The 18,741-nt window shown below is 39.6% G+C and overlaps 1 protein-coding gene across 1 annotated transcript in view; it reads right to left on the bottom strand.

The window, feature by feature from the left end:
• The window catches only part of dennd1b (DENN/MADD domain containing 1B), a 92,114-nt gene that overhangs the window by 60,118 nt on the left and 13,255 nt on the right, over positions 1 to 18,741 (bottom strand). The window contains exon 3 of the mRNA XM_053512818.1: positions 6,655 to 6,698. Within this exon, the coding sequence (XP_053368793.1) occupies positions 6,655 to 6,698 (44 nt within the window). The remainder of the gene's footprint in view (positions 1 to 6,654; positions 6,699 to 18,741) is intronic.

Raw genomic sequence — 18,741 nt, forward strand, 5'->3', positions numbered from 1 at the left:
TACTACAAAAATCTTAGCAAGTGAAAATATCTTGAATCTAGGTAAATGTGTCTACAATTTCTAAAAGAGAAGAAGCACGCTCCGGGAGCACGTTCGTAAGTTGGATTTGTTCTTAAGACTGACGCATTTGACAAGAACACACAATGTGAAGCATACCAATCCACTTGACTAAATTTCCCACACCGTAACTGCGCCTAAAGAGCATTTAATCTCACAGTGATGTCTCTGCGCCTTTAATTCGCGAGGGGAATCCCGGACGCCATTTTGTCTCAGAGCTGTTTTCCACTGTATTAGACTGTGAACTTTGTTTCCTTGAGGATTTTCCAAAATTCGGATTATCACCATGGGTATAGGACAGACATATTTTATTATCATGCTCCCGGGCTGATTCATTGAAAACGGTAAGATCGACTAATTTCTCCCGCACTCACACACACATACAATATACCGGACTTTGGACAATTTATATATTCGGCTTGCTCATCGGGGACTATCTCACCATTTTGATTCATACACATTTACATTCCATACAAACTTAAATAATTCTTTAGATTCTGTAAAGCTGCTTTGCGACAATGACGACTGTTAAAAGCCCTATACAAATAAAATGTAATAAAATTGAATACATTCACTTACACAATGTAAGAAAATGTTGTATATAATTGTAAATATTGGGATCTGCTGCACTGCAGTGTCTAGTTATTGTACAATACACGTGAGCTACTTCCACAATTAAACCGGAAGTAGAACCACGGGCGGGAAAATTCGTAACTCAAATGTTTCAAAGTCAGGGATATAGATACATATATCTATATCTATATCTATATATACCGTATATATTCACCTTTCTGCATGTAATGGTTTAGTTTATAACAATCTAACTGTCAATACAGATGTTTCTTCACAGGCGTGTCATGTTTACTTAATGCACAAAAAGCACAAAGCTAAAAGCTTCACACTTCTTGTACATGTTTCCGAGTCAGTCCCAAAGCCCTGCAGAGCAGTTACAGCTTGCACCACTTCTGGTGTAAAATAAGGTTTGTGAAGTACGAAAAAACTGGCAAGTTACAGAACTGGTGCCAAGCACTTCTCTCCGAGCCAGAGATGAAGTTATGTCAGTCACGCCAATCAGTTTTCAGGTTCATGTCTCTTCTAGAAAGAGTACTTGAGCTCCCGGTGCAGCATCGTTCTTGGCTGTATGCTTTTCATTATAACATCATGAAAGTTAATAAAAAAATATATTTAAAAAGATCAAGCAGATTGGCTGGATTTCAAAACGCCCCCTCTTCCTAAATATGCGCTGTAAATACAGTATGAAATATTAACTACCACATAGTGTAGTGTTTAAACACCCAGCTCAGGAACACACACATTAAACACAACCGTGTGTAGTTTGACACACACACACACACACACACACACACAACAATCCCTTCATGAATAATTCCCACCTTGGCAATGTAGGAATCCACAAGGTGTAGTACAGTTATGGACAAAGGTTTACATAAATCAAGACTAAAGATATACAATCTCATTTTCTACACAGTTCATGCTATTTTAAATTTTTTTGGAAAAAGTCAGATTATGTGCTTATTTTAAAATAACTGATTAGAGATTTGTTTCAAATTTAATTAAGATTTGGAAGTCATCCGATTAACCAATTGTTACAATTACAAGTAAATTAAGAGGCTGTGGCTTTGCACGTAATTAATTAATTATCTCAGTAAGAAATACAGTAAATACAGTAATACGTTGTGCTGTTATGGAAAAATAAGCAACTGCAAGATTGTATAATTCTGACACCATCCCAAAATGGATTATTTCCCCAAAACATCAAGTCCCCAAATGTTTTTTGTTCCTCTTATATTTTGCTCCTTAAAGGACGCCAGTTAATATTTCTATTCATTCATAGTTACTTTAAATGTTGTGGCTTGTGAGGAAGACTGTGTTAAATTATTCAGTTGGGTTTTTTATTAGGCTCGGAGTATGTGATTCGTCCGCTTTACACACTGTGAATGAGCTGTTACTGTAGAAAAGAACGAGTGCATTAATAGAAACCTGTAGCATTAACGCCTCTAATGTCAGAGCTTTACTAGGGGAAACTAATCAGATTTGAGAACACTCTTAGTGATCAAAAAAGATTTTTCTATTTTTATTTGAGATAACCACAGTCCTAAATTTGGAGGAAGAAAATACATAGACTGATCAGTCGTAACACTAACACTAACACCACAGCCACTGTGCTAAAGAACACTATAGCTGAAATCAACACTATAACTTAATCACCATTTGTACAATTGTGACAGGATCATGGGCACCCAAGGCCCACCCACGCCCATGGACAGTCAGTTCATTCCGATCCCACAGAAAAGCCAATGCAGCACAAATCTCCCCCAAAAATATCATAAATAAAAGGTTGTTGCTGTCCAGGATAGAAAGGTACCAGGACACTTAGTACACCACCGCCCACATCACATCGCCCAGCATGGCAAAGATCCACAGCCACCGGCAGAGGCTCAGATGCCAATCTGATCGAGCTCTCATGGGTCCATGAGCCAACAAACAAGTCCATTCCACATAGGCCCCACCCCATAACCCACAGCCCCCAAAGGATCCACTGCTATTGTCCTGTTGCCAGACGCCCTGCAGAGCCTCGCTTTGAGAAGCCAGACCCGCCCAGATGGAACCTGAAACCTAGGTGTTTTTAATGTTAATTATTTTAATATTAGGGTTGATCGGTGTAAGGTTATTGTATCTACATCTATCGTGTCCTATCCACATCAGAGTTAGACATAGGTATAGGATTGATTAGATCATAAAAAAAAAAGAAAAGAAATGACATAGTCTGAGATGAGATGAGATGCCAACTGCCTAAAAAGAGTATCTTGGCATACAAAAACCACGTCTTAAGAATTTTTGCCTTAAGAACTACAATTTTACAAGAAACTTGCCTCAGCATACGAAGCAGTTTGAGCATTCGAGTGAACAAACGGAGCCGGCTAAGTTGTGCGTACGTCCGGGAGCCGTTCAAAACTTTTTAATGTCAGTGGAAAGCCAAGCAAATAGAGTTTACCTTTTTTTTTTTTTTGTCCAAGATAAAGTGAAGACATAGCACCAAAGTCTCAAGAATGTTAGCAAATCCGCTATCAAGAAAAAAATTGAACTGTTTTCATTTTTGTTTTTAAAGCAGCCGCTGCCAAGAGGAATCATAAATTAGGGTTAAGTAAGGTTTAATGTTTATTTATTTCATATTTTACTTCATTGTCTTTTTTAAATGGTTTTATTGTTGTTATATGCAAAAAGACATGATTATGGTGTTGGAATCTGGTAAAACTGGTAATATTTCTAATATTGGGTGGTTGGAACGGATTATCTGCATTTACATTATTTCCTATGGGAAAATGCGTTTTGCAAAATGAAATTTCCCTTTAAGGACTCACCTCCAGAACAGATCAAATTCGTAACTCAAGGTACTGCTGTACAACAATAACTCAATGATTTCACAGCCTTGTCGATTACAATTTCCCACAGCTTTAGTGTTCCTTAGCACAGTTTTTCCAGTCATTCTTTCTTCAACTTTGCACCAAAGCCATGCATTGGTTGGCTCACTTGCCGAGTCTTCATTGACCTACTCTCAGTCAATCATCATCATAATATCTTTTGTTAATTAATAGTTATTAATTTCCAAATTAAGAAAACATACAGCACACCTTAAATCTCTTAAGCCCCTGCTTTTGAGTCACATTTTTCCAAGAAGTAATACAGAGATATGGAAATAACAGCCTGCATGACCTTGGATCTGAGGGAAGCTCTAAGTAATAGCGTTAACACAATGTCAATACGCTAAGTCACAATTATTAGATATACAACTCCTAAATCTTGACCTATACCAAGCTATAATTATGAGATATTAAGTCATAATTTCTCAACAGCAAGTCAAAATGATGAGATACCAAGAAATATTAAGGGATAATATTATTCCTTATTGGCTAAGCTCTCTCAGTTATCATCGTAGCCATTGTTAATTAACGTTCATTACTAAGTGCAGGAAACGAAGCCAAGCTGAAAAGACAGAGATCCGAGGTCTTTAATCCTTCTTTACAGAAAGCATTCTTCCAAAAAAAGGTGAGAAACAAAAGCCTGCATGAGCTTGGATCTGCAAAAAGTTGCGAGTGTGTGAAGCCCCAGACCCATCAACGCAGCAGCTGTTTGTATTTTGAGTTGATGCGAGCATGCCAACATTACAGTTTTCTTACAGTTTCACAGTGTAAGCAGTTGCAAGAGTGCGAACGTCAGATGTAGAGAAATTCGCATGGAACAAGTTTTCTCGTTTCCTTCTATGAGACAGTCTAGACCTGCTGCTTACAGCGATATCGCTAACTCAATCGTTCACATGAGTCCGAACTCTCGCGAACACGTCTCCTTACTTCAAAAGCTTTGCTGGAACTGTGGTTACAATCTTTCTGGATTTTGTTCCCATTGATACCAAAAATAAAACGCTAACTATTCAGCTGAGAAAGTGCTGTATCACACAGTGACTCTCGTCATAGCTCTGTCGAGTTTTCCGCTGAGATGTCTATTACAGGTACAAATATACGAGGAGACAAAAACAAGGTTTGCTGGGTGGTCTTCAATCTTCCCTGCAAACTCTGCTTTCGAAACAAACACCATAATTATAAATTATAATCCTAAGCATTATAAAGATGCGAGAAGCTTAGCATCCTGTATTGTAGGAGCGAATTATTCGCTAACTAAAAAAATATTTAAATAATTTTATCATGATATCAAATCAACATCTAGGGTACCGTAATGTCCTGCTTTGAGATCCGCATTTACCAGTACCGCATTTTATCCAGGTTTGGGACCAGCACTGCATCCAAGAGCTGGGGGGTTGGGGCATTGGATGGGAATCAAACCCGGGCCTTGCACATGGCAGGCGAGAAAAATATCACTGAGCCACCAATGCCCAACATGACACAGGGGTAAAAATGAGAATTTTAGACAATAAAGGGGATTCAGTCATGCATTTCCCACATCAAACTAATTAGGGTTTAAGTAAAATGTGCATGTACAGTACTTTGTGAGGGAGAAGGTCCAGTAGTACCAGGGTTGGCCGACTGAGATGACTATGCACAGTGTACAGTACTTGCTGTTTAAAACCACCCTAATATGTCAAATTATGGCCAAATCTAATTCTAAAATGATGCAACAGAGGTGCGTCTCAAAAAGATTTTGACTTTTAACTGATATAAGTCTGGTGGTGGAATAAAGTTCATAAGATACAAAGAAAAAAATTATGCCATAATTATGGGATACCAAGTAATAACTACAGGATGCAAAGTCAAAAGTGTGAGACAACAGGTTATTTTAAGATACTATCTCATAATTTTAAGACACTAATCTTAAAATAAATTCGTAAAAAGTTCAATACGATATCACAATTATGTGATACCAAGTAATAATTTCTCAACAACAGTAAGCAAGTGAACTGCAAGATACCAATTCAAGATACTATCTCAATTTTAAGAGCCCAAATCATAATTCTGAGATAAATTTGCATTTGACATACAAGGCTAAAATTTCTTGATTAAAAATCACGAAAAAGATACCAAGTAAAACTTTTTTCAATTAAATAACTTCAGAGATAGCAAGACAGTAAGTGCAACATAAGTCATAATTTCAAGATATTGATCGTTTTTTCTAATTTATCATTTCAATAGAAAAAAAATTACAATTTCAGATAGAAATTTAAAAAGATAAAAATTTTAATTTTAAGATACAAAGTCACAATTATGAGACACCAGGTGATCATCTCTCAATGACACTAATCTGAAGATACTTAATCTGGTACGCAAGTTGACAAGTAATAATTTCAAAATTCCAATTTATAACAGCCATCACTGGGAGACATTAAGGAGTTTTTAATTTCAAAATAATAATAATAATTATTATTATTATTATAAAATTATTTATTATTAAAATAATACTTGAGATACAGTGTCATAAATTTAAATTTGTAACTTGGTATTGCATCATGTCTCATTACGTGATAGCGATGTCATCATTTCAAGACATCCTTTATTTCAAGATATCAGCTCATAACTTTAAGGTACTAGGTTATACTCAGTTCACAACTATAACATTGAGATACTAGGTTAGAATTATGAGATAAGTCATGACGAGATAAGTGAGTATGGGTTGCAAGATAATATTTTATTATTTTAAGCAACTAAGACATAATTTATGAGGAAAGTCATAATTCTGTAATTATTATTAATATGGTCTTTTGTCATAACTAATTTCATTCATGATTTACTTTTAGTTTAATTATGAAACACGATGTTGAAATCGTGACTCTTTTTCTTTCTTTTTTTTTTTTGCCTCTTATTATGGCAGAAATGGACTTGACCTGCACCTTGTTTTATTTATTTCTTTTTTTTTTTTATTAACCACTGAGTGAGAGGTAGGGATGTAGGAAGGATAAAAAGATATGGAGGGTGTAAGGGAGAGGGAAGGGTGGTAAGGGGGGGGGGGGGGTCAGGGATGAGGTGCTGAGGTCCATTTGAACAGAAACGAGCAAAGAAGGAAGGTGGGAGGGAGGAAGGGGAAGGGGAGAGGGGAGAGAGAAAAAAAAAAAGTTGTGCTGTTTCCAACCTGGTCTCCGAAGTCCTGGGGGAACTTCCACAGCACTGTCGGATCTGTAAGCAATTGACAGACAGCATTAATCAGTGGCTGCACAACGCCATGCGCACCATTCAGAACACATACATATTAATGAAAGGGGTGGGGGCAAAGGGTGGCTTCTCCTGTGTGCCGGCACACTGCGGCAGAGCGCAGGAGCACGACGAGCTCTGCATATGCTAATATCATCAGTCATGGCGAGGACCGTAGACGTATAAAATGTCTGAAATTTTTCGAGCTCGTCTTTTAAAGATAATGTAATGCAGCTCTTGCTATACTCACTAGAGTTAAAAAGCGTGAGGATTTTATTATTATCAGATAAAAACCAAACTATACGGAATGAATCCATCCTCGGAGCATTTTAACCATTATTTGTTTAGCTGTTTTTTTTTTTTTTTTTATAAACATATAAAGGGCTCAGGATTGTGCAGTATAGAGCAACATATGTTTTTGTTTAATAATAAACATGCAATATGATGAACTGATATTTTAGTTCACTTTAACCAACTATACAGGCATGACTGAGCAAAAATAAATAAATAAATAAATAAATAAATAAATAAAATAACAGATGCACATTATCATATTTCTATTGTTGTTTTTGGGTTGTTTTAATAATAATAATCATCATAATATGAATCATAATCATCAAAGTTATACATCTACACTGCGATGTCATTTCCATATTCCAGTAGTGGTAAAATTTACTCTTTATAAAAGTAAAGATAACTTTCGAAATACCCGAAAACCCAAACACCCAGTCTGAAGTGTCTCTATTCACACACACCGGTTTTAGGATGAAACGGCAGAACGGACGCTATAATGTTCAAATGAATCCAGTAACGTTCGTACTTTTCACTTCATTTCTGGCTTGTTTATTGCAAATTAATTTGTAACGTTTACAGAAATGACTCATTTCTTGCAATAATCTGGTTACTAATTTCTGTCACACGTTTGGTGTTTTCACACGACTAACCCTCGTACACTTCCGGTAGCTGTGAACAGACACGATAAAACAAATGATAATACACAGCAACACAGGTTTTACACGGAAAAAAGGTGCTAACCGATTTTTTTTTTCCAGACATACATACGCCTCGTCTCGCATTAGTGAAATAATATTTCAAGTCCGTGTAAAAAATCTCAGGACTCTATGGAGAGAATGTAAAGATGACTGAAGGTCAATTGAGTCAGCGAGCCCCGCGGTGCACAGGAAGCGTACAGTACACACCACTTCGGGTTCCTACTTTTAATGAAACGAGAAAACAAATCTCTCCACGTGGAAAATAGACGCTACACTTCTTGACTTTTATTTTTTTTAAGGGAAAAAAACATGTAGAGTAGCTACTCGTGAGCAATGAGGTAATCTAAAATGGTTGTTATAATAATAATTAAAATAAAAAAATTTTAACTGGTGCTACAGATACACGGCCTGGCTGTGTGCAGAATACATGAGAGCTGGTTTAATACGATTCTGTAGCGTGGGTCTTCTTAGGATTTACTGTCATTCCTCATTCTTTATAATAAAATAATGATTACCACCACTGTCCACACGGAGCATGCTCATTGATTTAACATCTCCCTTCGAACTCTGTGAGAGAAACCTGACAGACCACGAGCAAGCCCTTATTCCTTCTTTCTTTCTTTCTTTCTTTCTTTCTTTCTTTCTTCATCGTCTCATGTTCTTCTTCTGCTCCTCGACAAGAAGGCTTTTAATTTTAGGCGGGGGTGTGGGGGGACCAACCTGACTTAGATGCTAGAAGAGAGAAGACAAGACCAAGGTGCGTTACATAATCCCTTCACAGGATTTCACAGAGTCTGTCTTAAGAATTTTTTTTCACAAAAGACCAAATATCCTTCTCCCCAGGGAGTATAAACCTCCTTCATCTGATTTGGCAGAGTTAGGTCAATTTTATGCTGATTTTATGGGTGAGAGGATGAGAACCATTGCCAGGGAGGGGAAAAAACAAAATACAACACAAAACAGAACAGAACAGAACAAGCGACGTGATCGAGGGACGAGGAAGGTATCGGAGGAGAGGTTGCTCAGAAGGAGAAAGGAGACGGACGTGGCGGAAAATCAGGACAGAGTTGAGGAAGAAATTAGGTACAAAGACAGAACGGCGAGAGGGAGGGGTAAACCTGGCACATCGACACCCCCTCACACACACACACACACACACCCTACTGTGACCCCTCCTCCTGAACAATACACCTTCTGTGGAGCATATCCTGGAGGGGCTCATAATAAACCATACCTCAAGACGCATGCTTATTCATATGAACAAAACTTGCAAATCTCACTCCCTGTGGAATTCTCGCACCGTAGCAGACTGACATGAAAAGGCCAAAATTCAGATGAGCTTTTTTTTTTTTTTTTTTTTTTTTTTTTTTAAGTAAACCTCCACTGTCCACTCCGAATGGGATTTGTGATTCACTAGAATGTAATATCGGATCAAATCATTTTCAAATAGTTTTCATATTTAAGTAGTTATGCAGGTATAGAAAAGGTTTACTTTTTATGTATTTTATTTAAAAAAAATTTTTTAACGTAAGTTAAAAAAAAAAAAAACGCAGCTGGAGCTTCCTGAGCCTTACAGTTGCTGGCTTAAAATTTCAAGAAACGTCAAAGCAATTTCTCAAATTACATAACTGCAAGATCCTACGCCAGACGTGTAAGATAAGTCAGACATTTGAAATGAATAAAGTCGACCTCTGCGAAGTCGCGGTTCATGGCCTCAGTTATTCACGTTTTTTTCCTTATTAGAACATCATTAGAACATAACTCATAATTGTTTAAGGAAGCCCTTGCAATTTCGCGGAAACAGCAAATATTCTCTGCAAATTTGTTTATGGATTTTTCCGCGACTATTTTTTTCTCATGGGTTTTATCGCTAAACTATTAAGAACAATATAATTTACTAATTTTGTAACGTAAATATTAACGTAAGTTCTGCTAAATTTCCATATAAAATATAACACCGTATAAACTTGCTTAGTACTGTAGAGAGAACACGAAGCAACCGTAAAGGAAAACATGACTTGGGACGGTGAATTATTACCATATTTACCCTACAGTACTGATACCAAAGAAAACGATAGCGTATAGCTATCTACGAATTACGCTACATTGGTACAGTATTTTACATTCTAGCACAGCAGTATAGTACTGTACAGTACAAGGGTTTACCTTGACATTCTTTTTAATGTATTAAGCCGAGTTCGAAACGAAATTAAAGTGTTCTGGGGGAATATTTTAAGTTTAAACTATTAAGAATAGGTCATTTATATCCAAAATTCACTTTTTTTTCCCACAATTCATTGATGCTCTAGGAACGTAACCCCTGCCAATTTCGGGGTCGACTGTACTCACGAGATACCAAGTTACAATTTCGAGATACTGAGTCACAATCATGAGATACCAAGTAATTATTACTCAACGACATAATTTCAAGATTGAAGTGAAATTTCAACAAAAAATTATATTTATGAGATCATGAGAAAAGTTACAATTTCTAAACACTATGACATGTACAGATGTAAACATCAGGACAAATTACACTTGAATTGATAAAAAACAAAAAATTTCAGGATACCATGTAACAAGTTATGAGATACCAAGTGATAATTTCTCAACAAAATAATTTCAGAGATAGCAGGTCATTTCTCATCGACACACATTGTGGCTTAAGACTTGTTAACTTCAGGTGCAGGTAATTTCGAAGGTACCGATTTCTAATGATGACACAGCCATGACTAGGAGATATTAAAGAGCTTTTTAATTTCAAAATTACAAGCTGGCTTACAGTCGCCGAATCCTCCAAAGGCGGGACAAGTGATCTGTTAATCAGTGGAAAATAGCGGGCCAAGAACATTGTTCATTCTGATTTAGTCTCCAACTGTCTCCGTTTTTTTTTTTTGAGGTGGGGTTACACCAGGGAGTGTGGTGAGATAAAGGCTCCTGTCTGAGGGGGAAAAGCTGTCAAAGAGAACCAGGCAGGCACGTTGCCTTCGCCGGCTCCCACTGCCATATTGTTAGCGGTTTTTTTTTTTTTTTTTTTGCGTGAGGGCGAAACGCACGGGGCGGACAGACACAAAGGGGATTAATGGGTTAAGGCTGAAAGTTGAAGGTTACGAGGGGAAACCTAACCCCTACTGCTGAGCCAGAGAGAAATGTCACCGTGACAGACCTGAGGCTGCTTAATCCCCAGCCACACACACACACACACACACACACACACACACACACACACACACCCTCCCTAACAGCCTTCTTTCTGCCCCCCTGAGCCTGGCGCAATGAGAGCATGCCTGTTCCCAGCAGGTCTGTGAACTATCCCAAGTCGGCGCACACACACGCGCACACACACACACATATGTACTGGACGCATACATTAGCATAAAAAGCTGGAAACAAGCACACTAAACATTTCGGTGTACTAAAAAAAAAATAAAAAAAACATTTACACCAGATTTACGTAGAGACGTGGGATTCAGGCACATAAAACTTTTTCATACTAGCAGCTCTGGGCTGTGGGGAAAAAAAACAATACCAAAAGGGTGCAAGTGTGTGTGTGTGTGTGTGTGTGTGTAAGCCTGGCCAAAGTCCCACGAGCTTTGAAAAGCGTTGGCAGTGTTATATGTAACCGTCACTGCTTCCTTTGTACCAGAGTGACCACCTGAGCAGGTCGTAAAATGTGTTGTGTATGATGATGACAAGGAGAAAAACACAACGCGGCATGTGCTCCGGTCCGGTCGGCTCGGGCGACGTCATTTGGCTGAAGCTGGTGCCTGAGAACTAATGGGTGAGAATTGAAATCACCTCGGAGGAGTGAGCTATTTTCGACCGAATCACGCCGAAAGTGTAGCCGACGGCAGGCTCGGGAGTATCGATCCCCCAAAGGGGTTCGTCCGCGGCTAACCTTCGACGGTATGGCAACTCACACTGGCACCCCCAGGCATGGGCAGTGCGGGTCAGCCTTTTAATCAATGTTTGGCCATCCCAGGGATGCCTTTCTTTACAAGTCGATACGCGCCTCTTTGAAGGAGCCCAGGCAGGGGGAAACGGGTTAATAGGTGAGTAGTGGAGACAGACCCGCGTACTATCGCAGCTGACACCGCGTTTTATCATGTCTGTCTGTCGGCCCTCTGGATAGAGATACTACGGAAGTGTATACACACATACACACACACGCAGAGCACAATAATAGATACAACACACGCTGTGTGTGCTGTGTGCCTGTCACTGTGCATTAACACGACTGCTGGTGCGTTCGATTTCGGTATGGATCAAGTGTGAAGCAACATTAGGCTGTAGATGTTTGGATGGGATTCATTACGTGAACCGGTTACGCAGATACCGTGATCGTCTAGAATGTAACAGACACAATGTCTACGGTGGGTTAAGAAAAATAATCAACTGTTTACTTTTTGGGGCGTACCAGACACATTTGGATTTAGGCCGACGCTGATAAGATGTCAGGATGGCTTGTGTTTTTGCAGAAGCAGATTTTAAAACTGTGGCACGGTGGTTTTGGTGGTTATCACTATCGCACCTCCGCGTTTTAGGGTTCGAATTGTCAAGCTTTCGGTTTCACTACTCTACCATTTTTATTTATAATACTGCTTTGAATACTCAGTGTCAACTTACGAGGCATCACAAAACCTCTGCTGTGCAAAGCATGCTCGGAGAAGAGTCTTCTCCATTTAAAAACGAGTTCTTCATATAAAACTAATTTCACTCGTTAAAATAAAAACTTTGAACAGGCATGGTATAATGCGCTGAGAGAGTTCTTCATGAAAACGACTTGTTAAAATAAAAAAAACAACGTTTTATAAACCCACATGGGCATGGGATTTATATTTATTTAGAAAGACAAAGCTTTGACAGACAGATGGACAAATACAAGAGATAGACATACACCCTGTAACCTGTAACTCATCCGTTTTGTGTGATTTACTTCTTAATTATAGTATTATTTAAATCTTCAATGTATTTGTAATACCATCCATTACATCACCACCACTAACAGATGAAGAGAATGTTGATTATGGTACAGTGATTAGGACATTTAAGACAGCAAGTAAACATTTTGTCCCTGAAATTGACGTGTTGGAAGCAGGAAAAATGGGTTCAGGTATCTGAGCAACTTGGGCTAACGAATGGGCAGAGCAACTCCAAAACCGCAGTTCCTATGAGGTGTTCCTGTGCCAAAGTGGTTTAATGAAACTGGTGGCAAGGTCATGGGTGGCCAAGGATCCATTGATGCATGTGGGAAGAGAAGGATGGTCCATGTAGTCAGATCCAATAGAAGAGCAACTGTAGACCAAATTGTTAAAAAAGTTGTGTTGAAAACACCCAGTGCGTCACAGTTTGTTGCGTATAAGGCTGTGTAGCCACAGACCGGTCAGAGTGCCCATGCAGACCCCTGATACTCCAACAAAAGCATCGGAACTGGACCACGGTAGAATGGAAGAAGGTGGCCTGGTTTGAAAGAAATGCCACCAGGATGCACTATGGGAAGAAGGCAAACCAATGGAGGTAGTGTGATTCTCTGGACGATGTTCTGCTGGGAAACCTCAGATCCTGCCATTCATGTGGATGTTACTTTGACACTTAGCACCTACCTAAACATGGCTGATAAACACTGACTGGAGTGTAGTGTGTCCTGACACACTAAAACAATGGTTCAAGAATGGTTTGAGGGACCTGACAAGAAGTTTAAGGTGTTGTGACTCTGCTGATTCTCCAAAACTCAGTCCAAACGAGCATTTGCAAACAAGTTAGATCCATGGAGGCCTAGCAGGATGCATCACCTGGGATTTAAACTTGCAATCTCCGGTGATAGGCAGAGCACCACTCAGGGGTCACGTATTCAAATGTATGTAACTCGAATGTTCGTATGTATATGTGTGTATACTTTAGGGCCAGGGAGTATCAAAATTTTATAAATATTCTGATTATTATAGTCGCCCAATATTCAATTTTTCCCAGATTTTTTTTTTACAATTTTAAACATTTCATTACATATAAATAAATGTAGCCCGTTCCTACAACATAAATTTTCTCATTTAAAAACCAAATGCAGCATTTAAACAATACAAACTTACTAGAGCTTAACATTTAAAGTTTAACTTTATAAGCACATATCTCTGTCTTCCGCCATTATTATTATTTCTAATCAAACTTAGTAAATGATTCACTGCTGCCACACGGGATGAAAGTGCGCCACCTGTAGGATTATAAAGATGCAGCGATGTTTTACCGCCTCAAACGCCTCCAGAGACTCAAAACCGAACTTCTAACGATGCAGGCGGGGCTTTTATGCACGTGATTTTTGCTAATGTAACGCCATAAAAGTGCGTTTCTGTAGCGCCACTTGGAAGTTTCTGCGCACGGTACAGAACCATTTATATCTGCGGTTGATCGGGCAATCACCGGTCACGGCCAATCAAACTGAAAACCAGCTACTTCTGATCACTGGTGGATCGAGCGGTTTATCTCTGTTATAGAAGTAAAATTTGTTAAAAATCGATTTTGGAGTCAGTGTGGTGATACATGAATCATCACACAAAAAAATCGCGATTCATAATCGTTTTCCCCCCCCTATCTCTAGTATACAGTACATACACATATACACACACACACAAAAAAGAGACTTAAATTCATGTGTGGACAGGAATGAGGTAATCTGGCCATCCTTGAAGTTAAAAGAGTTTTTCGGAGGCTCCGCAGGTTTACTTGCACCTCAGGATTATTATTATTATTTTACTAGCGTGCGCCGTCACCCTAGGACAAACAACCGCGTAAACCCTGACAACATGCATCATCCTCTCGTTTCGTTCTCGGCCAGGGGTTAAACTGCTGAACTCTCACCCTCCTTGGCAAAGTCTTCGCTTTTACTCACCCCCCCCCCATCCTTTATCCCCTCCCCTTATCTATAAAAGATTTATTTCACAGTATGTCAGAGTGTGGATTAGCCTACTCGATGCCCCCGAACAAAGCCATTGTCTGCCTTTGCTAACAGGTCTTGTGCAAAGAGGCAGCCTGTTAGAGGAAGCTGCAGCTACTTAACACCCACAATAATGCCTTTGTGAGTGGCCCACTGGCAGGGACTTGGGTTTTCTTTTGGGCCTCCTCTAGACTTTGTGTGAGCGAGTCGAGGAACCGGGAGAAAATCCCATCAAGCAGTCGTGTGAGAGTTAACTAAGGTAACCTGCTGTGAACCTGATGAAGATGTCAGCTAAACATATGGCCGGAAAAAAAAAATCCATTGTCAGAACAAGGGGGCTTTTTTTTTTTCTCCTTTTTTCTTCCTCCACGACAGAATTAAAAGCTGTGCAGAAAGAGGAGGGAGGACGGCATCTTCGAGCCAAAAGCCGGGAATAACCGTGGTCATCACTTTACTTCTGGACCAGTAACTTTATTCCACCGCCAAACGGCTCCGCCTACTGCGCTCTCACAATTAAAGACGCGAGCAGATTAGTGAATGTCTTTGAAGCGGACTCGTACTTCTTGGTTGTTGTTGTGTGTGTGTGTGTGTTTTTTTTTTTTAACCCTTAACCTGATTGCATTGCATGCTGCAAATGGTATTACATTTCATGCTACTTTAGCAAGCAAGGACCTCAAGAATGGACATAGTATACTGCGATGACATGCTTCTTAAAGATATCACACCAGTCACTTGCGGTATGTGAACCTTTTATAGCTGAAGGAGAAGCCTGTGTTTCTGTATCAAAGGTTTCAGAAATATATCGTGTATTCCATACTGAGATATCCCGACTTTGTCGAATCCCACGGTAGGAGTTTTGGAGGAAAGTATAATTTAATCAGATTGGGTCTTAAGACACATTTCCCACGACTCCATTAGAGTACAACTGGGAATGCTTTGATTGAATCACGATAAAGTTCCTGTCTCGGCTTGAGTATTTAAAGCGAGAGTACCCTTGCGCTTCTTCTGAACATGCTTCTGAGAACTTCTGGTTGAAAAGTCACTCTGCAAAAAGGAAATTTGTCAACACGTCAGCCGCCTCTGTAGCAACCGGCCGGCTGTGGCAGGTGAAGAGGATGGGACTTTGTAAGAGTTTGATTGTGTTATGATAAGAAGGTGAATGTGTTTAATTAGAGCCTGTCTGTTGTAGGATGTGTGACATGCAATGGGCTGTACGAACTGCTTAGTTTCACCAGTGTTGCTCTCAAAACATCCGTGGTGCAGATTCAGCAAACATTCCTTTTAAATCCTGCTCTGTGCAAACATGGTTCTAGATAAATAGATTCACACTCAGTTGGTACAGTAAGTTCCAGGTAGTGCTCCCGAGACGGAACTCGTTCATAAGTTGGATTTGTTCCTAAGAACAACAAACTGATTCTTATACGCCTTTGTCACGAACATACAACGTAAAACATGCAACATGCAAACGTGCAACAGTGTAGTCCCGGATACCATTTTGTCTTAGAGCTGTTTTCCACTGTATTGGACTGTGTTTATAAAAAAATTAGGATTATTCTTCATCAGGACAGCTTTACAGGACCCACATTTTCTATCATCGTGGTCCCGGACTAATTTTCTCCCGCACACCCACACAATATACCTGACTTGTTTGCATCTACAAAAGTCCGTATGTATGTATCTGTGGAATTCGGGACTACCTGTACACTGTATGTGCACACATGACGATCACACACATCATGTGGCTCTTTACCAAACTGTTGGAAGCACACAGTTGTACGCTTATTTATTGGAACTAAAATGGACATAACCAGTTCCAGCATGGCAAAGCCCCAGTGCTACATGCTTTGAGGAGGTTGAAGTGACAGAACTCGTGGGTCAGAGCCCTGACCTCAATCCTACTGAACATGTACACCGACTAATACAACCCAGGCTTCTTCGCCCCGCCTTAGTGGCTCAATGCTTATATAGCTGCTCTAACAATTAAGTAGAAGAAGCCTTCAAGTAATTACTATAACAAGGAACGAAATCTTGAATAGGCTGTTGAACAGGTGCATACCGTATGGGCGTGACACTCAGGTCTGAACAAACCTTTGGACAAATACAAAATGTTCAAATCAACCCGATAATTTTTATTGTGCAGAATAGTTAAACAGAAGGCAGTTACAAAAGTAAAAACCTTCTTTTATCTCCTGCTACACTAATGCACTTATCCCAGTGTTTCACTAGTGCTTGGATATCATCGAGATAGAAAGTTTTCTCAGTAGCCATGATCAGACGGCCTGCTTTACGGAGCAGCTCGGTGGTTAAGGTGTTGGACGACTGATCAGAAAGGTTTCACGTTCAAACCCCAGCATCGGCAAGTTCCTACAGGAGGGCCTTTGACCAAGGCCCTTACCCCACAACTGCTCAGATATATAATGAGATAAAAATCTAAGAATTCACAAAAATAGGTAAGGGCATCTGCCAAGTGCTCTAAATAAAACATTGCCCTTCCAGGAACTCCTTAAATGGTCCAAACATGTGGAAATGGCTTGGAGCGCAATCAAGACTGTACAGGGGATGACAGGTGAATGAATCGCCTTTGCAGTTTTTCCAAAATTTAGGTGACTAAATGTTAACGGGAACGACTGCAGTGGGCTCTGAGTCACCTCGGCCGGGATCTTCATCGAGAGACGAGAGTCTCATCATCGCACTGTGCTTAAAGTCAATCACTTTTACGCCTTTTTCATCGCATGTCCCGGGGTTGACTTGAACGCCGCTTGTGGTACATCCTTAACTACTACTATAAGAACGCAGAGAGATAAAAATATAATAAAAAAGATACTACAAAAACAATATATGCAGTTCTGTAAGACAAGACGGGGGTTTAGGGAAGCTTTACCGAAATTTCGTACCCTTGAATAGACAAGGCTCTAGTGCTCGTCTGGAGCGGTCCTGTAATTTCTTGTACACGCTAATTAACTAAAACGATGCTTTGTTCTCGACACCGCCGGACGAGGATTCCACCATATTTCCAGTACAATATGGAACACATGTCGGCAACTTCATTTGCATATTTTACATATGCTTAAACCTATTAGTAAACAGTGAGGAGGAAAATGAAAGACATATATTTCTACGTCTAAACTCATGAAGCTAGATCAGGGTACACCCCAATTTCACAGCTTCACGACTGTGCGGAGAAGCATATGGACGTCGGCTATGTGACAGTCCCAGCATATCACTGTATATTAGCGCAGTCTGTCACAATACATGTCCAAAGCCAGGAATATTTATCAGCTGTCTGCGCTAGGGTTTGTTTTTTTGTTTCTTTCTTTTCTTGTATACCATTTCATTCCGTGGCTTAAAAGTTTTCTGCAAGATGATAATAAAGTAGACTGAAACAGCTCCTTAAATCCTGGCTCTGTAGTTGTTAAGAGTATGATCGCGGTAGCGGTATGGCTAAGCGCGGTGTCGAAACAGCCATCAGTCTGTGTTACCGCACCGTAGGCTGCATCTCACGGACATTAAAATGTCTTTACCTCTTAAAGGGGGGTGGCCACCACTACCGTTTGGGTGTGTGAGCAGGAAAGCTGGAGAAGGGCTGCAGCAGGTAATCGCAAGTTGCAAACCATATGCTCGCACCATCTGTCTCGCACGTCACATGCAACACACGCACATACACATGCGTGCGCACACACACACACACACACACACACACACACACACCACAAATCTAAAATGGAGCTACCTAAAGAGTCGATTAAACAACAAATAACAATTGGCTGGCAGACAGGCTCTCTCTCAAACACACACACACACAAACACACACGTCTAGCTCTTCTACAGTATAAAATATGCAACCTTCATACATACCTATCCTCATTAATTAAAAAGTTTAAAACTACAAAAGCCAATACTAATATAATAATATTATTCTGTGATACGGATCAGTTTAAATACTTAAATAATTGATAATAATAATAATATAATACATAATAATAATACATAAGTGATAAAAATAAGGATATTTGGTGTGTGTGTGTGTGTGTGTCTGTAGATAGATGAGTGTCTGTGTGTGTCTGTAGATAGATGAGTGTGTGTGTGTGTGTGTGTCTGTAGATAAATA

This window comes from Clarias gariepinus, chromosome 15 (assembly GCF_024256425.1).
Source record: "Clarias gariepinus isolate MV-2021 ecotype Netherlands chromosome 15, CGAR_prim_01v2, whole genome shotgun sequence".
Classification (NCBI taxonomy): Eukaryota; Metazoa; Chordata; class Actinopteri; order Siluriformes; family Clariidae; genus Clarias; species Clarias gariepinus.